The following is a 12,084-nucleotide window of genomic DNA, read 5'->3' as shown; positions in this document are numbered from 1 at the left end:
GAGAGGAGAGCCTGCGTGGTGTCACACACTCCATCCCAAAAGAGGCAGCTGGACCTCTGTGAGTTCCAGGCCAGCCAGAGCTAAATAGTGAAAACCAGTCTTAAAAACAAAGACCAACAAAACAAAATGACATCAACAAAACGGGGTTGGGTGGAGTGGAGCAATGAAGGCTCAGAGACAGACTCTGATTCACACGGATCAGCCACAGAGTGATAGCATCCGGACCAGTGTCCCAAGAACGAATCTCGCTCATCCATGGCTCAAAAGGTTTTCAGTGCTAGGAATCCAACCCAGGACCAGACATTACTCTGCCACTAAGGCACATCCCTAGCTGGCTCAAAAATCTGCTAAAAATATAAAGCATAGATGTTAAAGCCCAACGTCAGGACTGGGCAGAGCAGGAGTTCAAGGTCGTCCTTGACTGAGTCCAGCTCAGCCTATGCTACGGGAGACCTTGCCTCAAAAATCAAAAACAAGGGCTTAGAAAGATGGCTCAGCAGCTAAGAGTATTTGTTGCTCTTGCAGAGGACTCAAGTTTGGGTCCCAGCACCCACAGGGTGGTTTACAACTACCTGTAACTCCAGTTCCAGGAAATTTGATGCCCTTCTCTGACTTCTGAGAGGCACCAGTTTTGTACTTGGAACAGATGCATATATGCAGCAAAACACCCATAAACAGAAAACAAAATTCGAAATATTAAAATAAAAAACAAGCGTATAAAAGGATTACCTGGTATTGGGTGGCTATAGTACCAGCTACTCAGAACCCAGGAGTTTGGGGCTAGCCTTGGCAACACAGCAAATTCCTTCTCTTAAAAAAAATAATAAATAGCCAGGCAATGGCGGCACACGCCTTTAATCCCAGCACTTGGAAGGCAGAGGTAGGATCTCAGTGTTTGAGGTCAGCCTGGTCTACAGAGCAAGTTCCAGGACAGCCAGGGCTACACAGAGAAACTCTAGCTCCAAAAACAAAACAAACAAAATATTAATAATGATAAAAATAATACGAATAAATAAAGAGTAAATAGAAAATGCAGGCGTTAATCCTTCAGACAGAGTCTCAGGGGCCATCCTGGGTGCTTGGCCCAGTGCACAAACTTCCAGAGGCTTCTAGGAAGGACAGGAAGAGGACCCAGGGCAAGAAGAGGACCCTGGCCAGGCAATGCAGCAGGCCCTGGGAGCAGGGAGGGCAACATGATGCCTGTGTCAGACATGCCTATCCCAATGTGTACCCCATGCCCATACATGGCCTTGGACGGGTCCCCTCATAAGCAGCCTGCTTGCCCTGCATATAACCCAGCCTCCACTTAGCCCAGAATCCTGCACCCTGCCCTCTTGCTGCAGGAGCCCAGAGAGGCATTTCCTGTTTGGGGGCTGCCTCCTCCCCCTCTAAGTCCAGGTTCCCAGGGCCCCTGACTGAGCCAGGGTAAGGAAGCGAAGCGGCAGTCCTTGGCCTCCTCCTCACTCACTAACCCCTAATGCTGGTCCTGTTGGAGCCAGAAAACTTGGGAGTGAGATAGGCTGAGCAAAGGGGCTCATCAAATACATGTCTGGTTGAGGTTCTCCATTCTCCGCATGGGGGTTATCAAGTTGATTCTCATGTAGGGCCTGGCAGGAATGGGAGGAGCTTCATAGGTTAGATCATTTAGCATGCCACATCATCCTTGCCCTTGCCTGTCCACCTAAGCGCATAGCATGTCTCAGGAAGACTGCATGTATGAGACCGGGGTTTGGCCGCCTGAGATAGACAGGGTGTCAGAGAGGATGCTCTTGCCAGGAATTGGAAGAGGAGTCTGCATACATACTGTGATGGGAAAGGGCTGGCCCAAGCAAGTCGCTGAGCTGAGAGTGCAGCCACATACTGATACTGGTGAACCCAGATTCGGGTCTCCACGAGTCTCTCAGGAAGACATCTTCACCCCAGCTGTCTTAGCTGCAGATCCTGCTGAAGTTTCAGAGAGCTGACTAAGGACGCCTCTCGGGCAGGCAGTTCTCCTTTCCCTGACTCTCAGCTCTGTAAGGCCTGAGGTAGCCCGTTAGTTAAGTGCACCTCCTCCCCTCCTCTGCCCTGCTCCTCTCACCCCAGAACCCCCCACCTCACTGCTTCCTGCTCCAACAGCCCCCGGGGAGCTAGCAGGGGAGCTGGCAGCCTCCCCAGCCCACTCCTTACAAGGCGTGAGTCCGCAGGGCCCGCCCCCTGGCCCTCCCGCCGGAGGCCTTGATCCCTCCCTCTGTCAAAAGCAGCGGCCGACCCGAGCCGGGCCAGTCGGGGGGCGTCGCGATGCTGCTGCGCCTGCTGCTGTCCTGGGCGGCCGCGGTGCCCGCACTGGGCCAGGCCCCCTGGATACCCGAGCCCAGAGCCGTCTGCGGCCCGGGCAGTTGCTACGCGCTCTTTCCCCGGCGCCGCACCTTCCTGGAAGCTTGGCGGGCATGCCGCGAGTTGGGGGGTAACCTGGCCACGCCGCGGACCCCAGAGGAGGCCAGGCGTGTGGACAACCTGGTGGGCGTCGGGCCGGCCAACGGGCTGCTGTGGATAGGGCTGCAGCGGCAGGCTCGACAATGCCAGCCGCAGCGCCCACTGCGGGGCTTCATATGGACCACGGGAGACCAGGACACCGCCTTCACCAACTGGGCCCAGCCGGCTACGGAAGGACCCTGCCCGGCCCAGCGCTGTGCTGCCCTTGAGGCCAGTGGAGAACATCGCTGGCTCGAAGGCTCCTGTACACTGGCTGTCGATGGCTATCTCTGCCAGTTTGGTTTTGAGGGTGCCTGCCCTGCCTTGCCGGTTGAGGTGGGCCAAGCAGGCCCAGCTGTCTACACCACACCCTTCAACCTGGTTTCCAGCGAGTTCGAGTGGCTGCCCTTTGGCTCCGTGGCAGCTGTGCAGTGCCAGACTGGCAGGGGAGCCTCTCTGCTGTGTGTGAAACAACCTTCAGGTGGTGTTGGTTGGTCCCAGGCTGGTCCCCTGTGCCCAGGGACTGGCTGTGGTCCTGACAATGGGGGCTGCGAACACGAGTGTGTGGAAGAGGTGGATGGTGGTGTGTCCTGCCGCTGCAGTGAAGGCTTCCGGCTCGCCGCAGATGGGCACAGTTGTGAAGACCCCTGTGCACAGGCCCCCTGTGAGCAGCAGTGTGAGCCTGGTGGGCCCCAAGGCTATAGCTGCCACTGTCGTCTGGGCTTTCGGCCAGCTGAGGATGAGCCACACCGCTGCGTGGACACGGATGAGTGCCAGATTGCTGGAGTATGCCAGCAGATGTGTGTCAACTATGTTGGTGGCTTTGAGTGCTATTGCAGCGAAGGTCATGAGCTTGAGGCGGATGGCATCAGTTGTAGCCCTGCAGGAGCCATGGGTGCCGAGGCTTCCCAGGACCTTAGAGATGAGTTGCTGGATGATGGAGAAGAAGGGGAGGATGAAGAGGAAGCCTGGGAGGCCTTTGATGGCACCTGGACGGAGGAACAGAGGCTTCTATGGATGGCGCCTACACAACCACCTAACTTTGGCCTGGCCTATAGGCCCAATTTCCCACAGGATGGAGAGCCTCAGAGATTGTACCTGGAGCCTACCTGGCCACCACCACTCAGTGCCCCCAGGGGCCCCTACCACTCCTCGGTGGTCTCTGCCACACGGCCCATGGTGATCTCTGCCATGGAACCCACACTGCCTTCTGCCCACAAGACTTCTGTTATTTCAAACACACACCCAGCCCTCAGCCCTGTCCACCCACCTGCCATGGCCCCTATCACACCTCCAGCTGTGCTCCCTGAGTACCGGATCCCCAAAATCAAGGCCAATTATCCAGACCTGCCTTTTGGCTACAAGCCTGGGATTATCTCAGCCACTCACCCAGCGCGGCCTCCTGCTTACCAGCCCCCCACTATCTCAAGTAGATACCCCCAAGTATTCCCTCCCCACCAGTCCCCTATGTCTCCAGACACCCACAGGATCACTTACTTGCCTTCAGTCCCACCTAACCTCAACCCCGGGGATACCACTTCCAAAGCTCATCAACGCCCCCTGGCCCCAGATGTTCCAGGCATCAGAACCCAGGCTCCCCAGCTTTCTGTCTCAGCTGTCCAGCCCTCTCTGCCTAGCCCCTCTAAGTCCTCTGCCCACGAAGCCCCTGTGCCTGCTGCCACCCATCCTCCGGCCCTCCCGTCTCCTCTTCCCCCTCAGAGCCCCGTTAACCAGACCTCAACTATCAGCTCTACGCGTCCCTATTCCAGAGCCCCTCTATTCCCAAGGGAAGGAGCTCCCAGTCCCAAATTGGTGCCATGGCTGCCCTCAGTGGCTCCTACAGCAGCTCCAACAGCCTTGGCAGAGGCGGGTCTTGCAGACCAAAGTCAGAGGGATGACCGGTGGCTGCTGGTAGCACTCCTGGTACCAACATGTGTCTTCTTGGTGGTCCTGCTTGCACTGGGCATCGTGTACTGTACCCGCTGTGGCCCCCATGCCCCCAACAAACGTATCACTGACTGCTATCGCTGGGTCACACAAGCTGGGAACAAGAACCCAACAGAACCCATGCCCCCCAGAGGCAGCCTTACAGGGGTACAGACCTGCAGAACCAGTGTGTGATGGGGCACAGATACCCCTTGTGAGGTAGGAGGAAGGGACTTGCTTTGGACACATGGATGAGACCGCACCAGGTACTTATGGGGGCTACCCAGATGGACAGAAAGAATTCTGCTCCTTGGGCCCAGCATTCATGGCAAAGGAGACATCAAGGCCTCCAGGACCTTAAGGGGTGGGTGCTGGGATCTTCTCCAATAAATGGGGTGCCAACCTCACCCAAAGCTCCTGCCCCCACTGATGCCTGAGGGGAGGGCCTGGGAGAACTTGTGGGAGGGATATAGAGTTCCCTTCCATTTATCTAGGTAAGGTAAGAGTTCTTTAGAGGAGGCACGCTCCAGAGTTTTCCGTGAAACGAGCTGAGAGAGGGCTGGCTGAGCCTTGCGCACTGTCCCACAGCAAGTCCAGGATTCTAGAGGTTTGGCAGGGAAGAAAGCCCATATTTGCTCTTTTTATTAAAATGCAAAGAAAAGCAGGGAAGACCTTGAGATGAGGGTTTCTGATGAACTGGACTCTAACTGGGGTTTGGAGATTCAGAGCACAGCAGGGTCTCCAGGGGTTGGCATTTCTGAACTTTCTTCTGAGCATTCTTTCCAATGTCATAGGCTTCCCAGAAGTCTAGGTGGGGGGAATCAGGGTCACCCAAGGATGCTACCACCCTATGGTTGTAGGGACTCCTTCTTCATAGGAGGTAGAGGGGAGGAGGTAAGAATAGGTGCCCAGGAGGCTGAGAAAGAAAGCCCAGTTCTAGCTCCCTGGGTCCACTTAGAAACAAGACCATTAGAGACCACACTTTACTCTTCGCTCTATTGAGTGGAAGTGGAGAAGTCAGAAGACCCTAGCTTGAGAGAAGGCCCAGGATATTCAGGGTTGGTGTCCTAAGAACTGAGGAACTGTCTGGTCAAAAATCACCGAGTGTGGAATAACCTCCCCGTCATCCTCAGCTGATTGCCCTGAGGGGGAAGGGACGAGACCTGGAAGAGGGAGGCGCCGGTTCCACCACCTCTATAATTTTTCAGCTCAGCCCTTGAGGCCTCTAATTATGACTGGGCAAAACCGCACCCCCGCCCCAGGCAGGTGAGGAGGGGTGGCCCGGCGCCCTTTCTCTACCCGAAACCCCTATGCCACATTCTCTCCCAAAGATTGTACCTTAGGAGACCAGGAGAACGGGTGTGGAGCTGGGGACCAACTGGGAGTGGGGGTTAACAGAGGGGGCGGAGGGAACGCATCGCCGGGGTAGCCACTCTCACGTTTCCCTAACTCAAACCAGACGCCCCTGCCAGATCCTTCCCAGCTCTAACCTCGAAGACACGGTCGAGGAGGCGGGGGGGGGGGGGGGGAGGTTGATGGATGGAATGGAGGTAGGTCGCCTGGTTTTCTAGAAAGCCTGGGTCTGACTTATGGAATGACACCGCCTGCTGGGACAGAGGCCTGAAGTTTCTTCCCGTGACCCCTGGCAGAGGGTCGATTGCGCCCTGTGGGAAAGAAAGAGTTAAATGCGCTGCAGTCCGAGGGAGGATGGGTGTAGGGAAGGGGGCCCAGAGCCGGCTCTTTGTCATCTGGTAATGAGCACCAGATGCGGAGCTGCGTGCGGGCCTAAACAGACGGCCTCCCAGGGCATAGCCCCAGCCTGCGCCCAGACCCAGGCTCCGCCTAGGCCGAAAGCTGAGTCTCAGGCTCCGCCCATTAACTCCCAGGCTGCGCTTCACCTCACCCGGGCGGAGGCTGCTTAGGTTATCAGCCCCGCCCCTCCGGTCCACGAGCCACACCCCTTGGAGGGGAAGAAAACTCTCCAGAGGATCCGCCCTTCAAAGCAAGAACCTCGCCCCTTGCCAGCTCAAAGATGCCTTCAGAGCTATTGCCCGCCCCTCTGCCCTATCAGCTCCGCCAGGGCCCCGCCCAAAAGTGACAAGCGGTGTCCCCCACATCTGGACAGAAGCGGAGACAAGAGGAGTTTATAAATCCTGTCTTCCCCGAAGTATGAACTCCGCCCAGAATTTGCACATTCTCACGCAGTTACTCTGAGATACAAACTCTGTTCCTAAGAGACGCAAACAAACTCCGCCCTCCAGGGAAACGGAGTTGCCTACAACCTCTTCAGACTCCGCCCCCTCACTGAGCTCACGCCAGCGAACTACCTCCAGGTAACCGAACCCCTCCTCTGCCCTGCACTATGAAGATGCTCACAAGCCACGCCTTTTAATACTGCTTTAAATCGGGTCCACCCAAGGAAGCCCTTTAAAGGCCGCAAGGTGGCTCAATGGATACTGCTGTCAATCCTGACATGGGACCCACATGGTGGAAGAACAGACTCCGCAAGTTACCCTGTGACCTCCATGGGTCCATTATCGCCAATACAAAACAAAAAAATTAAGAAGCATATGCCCTCTCGCCGGCTAGACGGTGGTGGTGCATGCCTTTAATCCCAGCACTCAGGAAGCAGAAGCAGGCGGGGGTATCTTTGAGTTCAAGGCCAGCCTGGTCGAAAAAGAGAGTTCCTGGACAGTCACAGTCAGGGCTATTACACAGAGAAACCCTGTCTCGAAAACCCAAAAATAAATAGAGAAATAATAATAATACCCTCGGGGACTGGAGAGATGGCTCAGTGGTTAAGAGCATTGCCTGCTCTTCCAAAGGTCCTGAGTTTAATTCCTGGCAACCACATGGTGGCTCACAGCCATCTGTAAAGAGGTCTGGTGCCCTCTTCTGACCTGCAGACATGCACACAGACAGAATATTGTATAATAAATAAATAAATAAATAAATATTTTTTTAAAAAAATAATAATACCCTCTCTCCGGACTCCCCAGAAGTACTGTCCACTCTGGAAAAGAAACCCTACCTGTCCCCTCATAGTCCGCCCCGCCCTTGTGGTTACCCCTACAAACACATCTCGACCCCGCCTCCCTGAATGCAAAATACACTCGGGGAGCGCGCGCCCGAGCACACACACACACACACACACACACACACACACACACACACACACACACGAGAAAGAGAGAGAGAGACTCTCCTCCCCAATCCTCTTATCTACTCCCAGCGCCCCTGAGCCTATCCCTGGAGCTCTTCTCACCTACAGTAAGAGAGCCGGGCAGTGTCAATGAATGGCCATTTAGCGCCACCTGGCTTTCGCACCGCGGACTTGCAGGCCACCGGGAGGATCTCAAAAGCATTCTAGGGGACTGGAGAGATGAGGTGGTTAAGAACACTGACTGCTTTTCCAAAGGACCTGATTCAATTCCCAACACCCACATAGCAGCTCACAACTGTCTGTAACTCCAGTTCCAGGGGAACTGACATCCTTGGCAAAACACTAGTGCACATAAAAGAAAAATAAAGAAAATCTAAAAGGCATATTAATTATTCAATAATTACTTGATTTGTTTGTGCTACTTAAATATCTTCTGATTCTCCTGCCCCACAAGACATATATTCATCCTTCTGTTTGGGATTCTGTACCCAAGGGTGCTTGACTTTAGTAGTCAAGCCACCCTATCAAGTGGCCCTGAAAAATCTTTAAATTGACTGGCAGGACTCTAATTGTCCCTCCACATAATCCTGGTAGCAGAGGAGAAAGCACACCTTCTCATCTGGGATCCCAGAATCCTTGGAACTGGCCCCTGGTCGCTACAGTAAGTGCTCTGACATTCGGGTGTTTACTGTCTCTGGGTGTGGTTTTAGGCTCTGAAGCCCTGTTTGGAAGCCCAAGGCGGTAGTTTTTAGGAAAGTGTTGACACCAGCCAGAATCTCAGGAGATTCTCTCAGCCTAAACACGATCTAAAAACACTTCCACCCACTTCATCATGAGAGCATGTTTTAGAGGGCAGAAGTCCGCAGGGTTCCATAGAATCGTTTCAAGTATCACTAGGGCCGACTACAGGCGGTGGAACCATTATCACCTAGAAGGCTTCTGCGGGGCACCCTTTCCCAATAGGCTTTAGTTAGTGGTAAAGTTCAAATGCTCACCAGTCCCACAGCTCCCTAGGACAGCTTCATGCTTGTACAGGAAAGGCTCCAACTGCAGTGCCTTACCTGGAATAGCAGGGAATTTCCTGCCTATTCCTAGTCCAAGACACACCTGACTCAATTGAATGCTACAGTGTAGGACATCCATGATTTAGATGCTATGGGGGGGGGGGATGACGACAGGGTTTCACTGTGTAGCCCTGGCTGTCCTAGAACTCTCTGACCTCAAACTCACAGAGATCCACCTGCTTCTGTCTCCTGAGCCCTGGGATCAAAGATGTGCACCACCACTGCCTGGCTTTAGACACCATTTGTTTTGTTTGGTTTTGTTTTTTGAGACAGAGGAGACAGGGTTTCTCTGTAGCTTTGGAGCCTGTCCTGGAACTCACTCTATAGACCAGGCTGGCCTTGAACTCACTGAGATCCACCCATCTCTGCCTCCCGAGTGCTGAAACCACTACCCGGCTTTAGATACCGTTCTTATTACCATCAAACAGATAGGAAAACTGAAGGCATTTGCTTGAGTTAGGAACCAAAGCAGAAACAGAAGGCAGATCCAAGATTCTGTGATCTTTGAATTTTTGCATTTATTTATTTATTGTGTATTTGGGGGTGTGATAACCATATCAAAAAATGTGGAGGTCAGAGGGCAACTTGTGGGAGTGAATTCAGGTCATCAGGCTTGGTGGCAAGTGCCTCTATTGAGCCATCTTGCTGGCCCAGATCCCCACATCTGAGTCTGGCCAGATCAGACAGCCATGTCTCTAAATTAGAAAAAATTCCTACCTCCCAAACACTGGCTTTAATCTTTTTTTTTAAGTTTCTAAGAGGTGTGTGTGCTTGTGTGTGCCCAGGTGTGATCTCGACCATAAACTTGATGGGACTTAGCATTGCCAAGGAAGCGATCCTTTGAGTGTGTCTCAGAGGGGTTGCCTAGATTCGGTTATTGAGGTGGGAAGACCGGCCCTGAATGGGGCGGCGCCATGCTGTAGTAATAAGGGTGGCGGGGCTGCGTCCCCAGCACCCCAGCCGTCCGCATGGCTAGCTTATGCCCGAAATAACAACACACAAACTGTATTCATTTAAACACTGCTTGGCCCATTCTCTTCTAGGCTAATTCTCACATATTAATTTAGCCCATTTCTAATCATCTGTGTATGGCACCCCAAGGTGCGCTTACCAGGAAGATTCTAGCCTATGTCCATCCTGGGTCGGAGCTTCATCCCGGGAGCGGGGCATGGCGTCTCTCTTAGGCGTCTGCTCCAGAGAGAGGAGAGCTGTCGAGACTGAGCTCACTTCCTCTTCCTCCTGGCATTCTGTTCTGTTTACTCCACCTACCTACGTCCTAACCAATAAAATGGGCCAAGGCAGTTCCTTTATTAGCCAATGACCTTCCTCCATCACCATGCCATGGACTGGAGTCCCTTTAACCAAAGGGAGCTAAGGACAGCAGGCATCTCTCTCCTCTTTCTCTTGCTGCTGTGCCTTCCCCGCCATGACTGTACCTTGAAACTGTGAGCCAGAATCAACCCTTCCTTTCTCAAGTCACTTTGGTCACAGTATTAAGACAGATAACTAACACAAGGAGGCACACACGTGTGTGTGTGTGTGCAGGTGCATGTGCAGAGGTCAGAGGTCAACGCTGGGTGGGTGTTGACAACGTGGGTGTCCTTCCTTGGGGACTGTCTACCTTACCTTTGGAGACAGGGTCTCTCACTGGGTCCTGGGGCTGGCTGCCCAAGGAGCCTCAGGGGTCCTCCAGGGCTCTTCTTCCCCAGCGCTAGCATCATAAGCAAGCACTACTGGGTCCTGGGGATTTGAACTCAGGTCCACATGTTTTCCAGGCAAGCACTTGCCCAAATATCCCCAGCTGCAAGAGCTTTCGGGATGAGATTGCATATGGAAGAGTCTCCAGCTGATGATACTGGGATTAACGACTTCTCTCAGTATGGAGTTAATTACCTGTGGTTTGGGTCAGGGTGGGGAGTGCTGGAAATAAAGCATTTCCTATGAACATGGGATCCGAACGGTGTGTCCGAACATGCTGTGGTAGGAGGCCTCTGCAGTTCAAGCTTAGCAGAGGTTTTCGAGAGATCAGGGATTTTCACAAGATGGTCAGTACTAGGAGCTGGTTCTCTACATCAAACAGATTGGGGTAGGTTCCAGCTTTGTAACTTCATGGCTGGGGGACCTCAGGCAAGTTTTCTGATTGCTCTGAGTTTGCCTGCTTGTCTAAAAATGAGGGGCCTTCTATAAGAGTTAGTACACCCACAATCTATTACTCATCTACCTGGTCACCCATCTCTTCAGTTGTTACTGAAACCCTGCCATGATCAGACTCCACTAGAGATCAGGACACGACAGGGGCCTACGAAGAGAGCAGCAAGAACTCATAAAGTAAGGCCAGCTGGGGCACTGCTGGGTGTCCTGATCAGGCTTCTGTTCCTGTGATGGAGATGCCTTGACCCAGGCAGGCTGGGGAGGAGAGGGTTTATTTCAGTTTTTAGCTCTCAGGTCTCACTTTGCCACCAAAGGGGGTCTGGGCAGGAAGTCAAGCAGGGCAGAAGCCTAGAGGTGGGAACTGAAGCCGAAGCCACTGGCTTGCCCCCATGGCTTCTCAGTCTGCTTTCTTACAGCACCCAGGACCATCAGCCAGGGGTGGCACTGCCCATAGTGAGCTGGGCCCTCCCACGTCAATCATTAAGCAAGAAAATGCACTATAGACATCTGGTGGGGGCACAGTCTCAATTGAGATTTCCAAAATGACTCTAGCTTATGTTGACATAAAACTGCTAGCATAGAGACAGTAGAAACTCTGGCCTGCCCATAGCAGTGGTGGAACTGGGCTGAGAGGAGTGAGCATGCAGATCTGAGCAGGACCCAGAGCTGGACTGATGTGAAGGAGAGGAAGGGCTGATGAAGACTTCTGAGGGTTTTGTTTATTTATTTATTTAGAGACAGGGTTTCTCTGTGTAGTCCTGGAACTTGCTCTGTAGACCAGGCTGGCATCGAACTCAGAGATCTGCCCTGTGCCACCACCGCCCAATATTTTCAAAAGATTTTTAAGTTTTATATATATGTGTGTTACATGTATGACTGTGTGGGCTGATTCACATGAATGCAGTACGACTGGGGGCAGAAGACGGGGATCATAGCCCCAGAAATTGGAGTTATAGGTGATTATGAGCACTGAGAGTCAAACTTGGTAAGTGCTGTTAACCACTCCAGCCTTGACTTCTGAATTTTGACTTACCCCTCCCCCCTGGGTGATGTCATTTGTTGAGGTGGGAGTTTAGGGAGCCAATCTATGAGGTATGATGGTTCATGCTGTGGCTTCCCTAACACGTGCCAAATTTTGATTTACAGCGTAGCAGTGATGAGAGGTGATGAGGCCTAAGTGGAATGCACTTGAATCATGAGGGCTGACTCAGACAGCCTGTTTGCCAATGCTGAGTTCGAAGGGTTTAGAGGTTATCCCTGGATTGCCCAAGACATGTGGATGCTGGCATCTGCTGGCATCTGCGACTCTAGACAGAGGACCAGGCT

At 53.1% G+C, this 12,084-nt stretch overlaps 1 protein-coding gene across 1 annotated transcript; it reads left to right on the top strand.

The window, feature by feature from the left end:
• Positions 1–2,274: 2,274 nt before the first annotated feature.
• Cd248 (CD248 molecule) lies at positions 2,275–5,146 on the top strand. The gene has a single exon (XM_041661508.1). It carries the CDS (start codon positions 2,281–2,283, stop codon positions 4,573–4,575), a length of 2,295 nt encoding a protein of 764 aa, XP_041517442.1. The 5' UTR covers positions 2,275–2,280; the 3' UTR covers positions 4,576–5,146.
• Positions 5,147–12,084: the final 6,938 nt, after the last annotated feature.

The sequence above is a fragment of the Microtus oregoni genome, unplaced genomic scaffold (assembly GCF_018167655.1).
Source record: "Microtus oregoni isolate MIOR12 unplaced genomic scaffold, Mior012 000012F_ref0000307, whole genome shotgun sequence".
Classification (NCBI taxonomy): Eukaryota; Metazoa; Chordata; class Mammalia; order Rodentia; family Cricetidae; genus Microtus; species Microtus oregoni.
The sequence above is the reverse complement of the archived record's forward strand: the minus strand, read 5'-3'. Positions and strand labels throughout refer to the sequence as shown.

Bases quoted from the DNA above. Each gene is read 5' to 3' on its own strand.
- Cd248 (XM_041661508.1), top strand. From the start codon at position 2,281: ATGCTGCTGCGCCTGCTGCTGTCCTGGGCGGCCGCGGTGCCCGCACTG.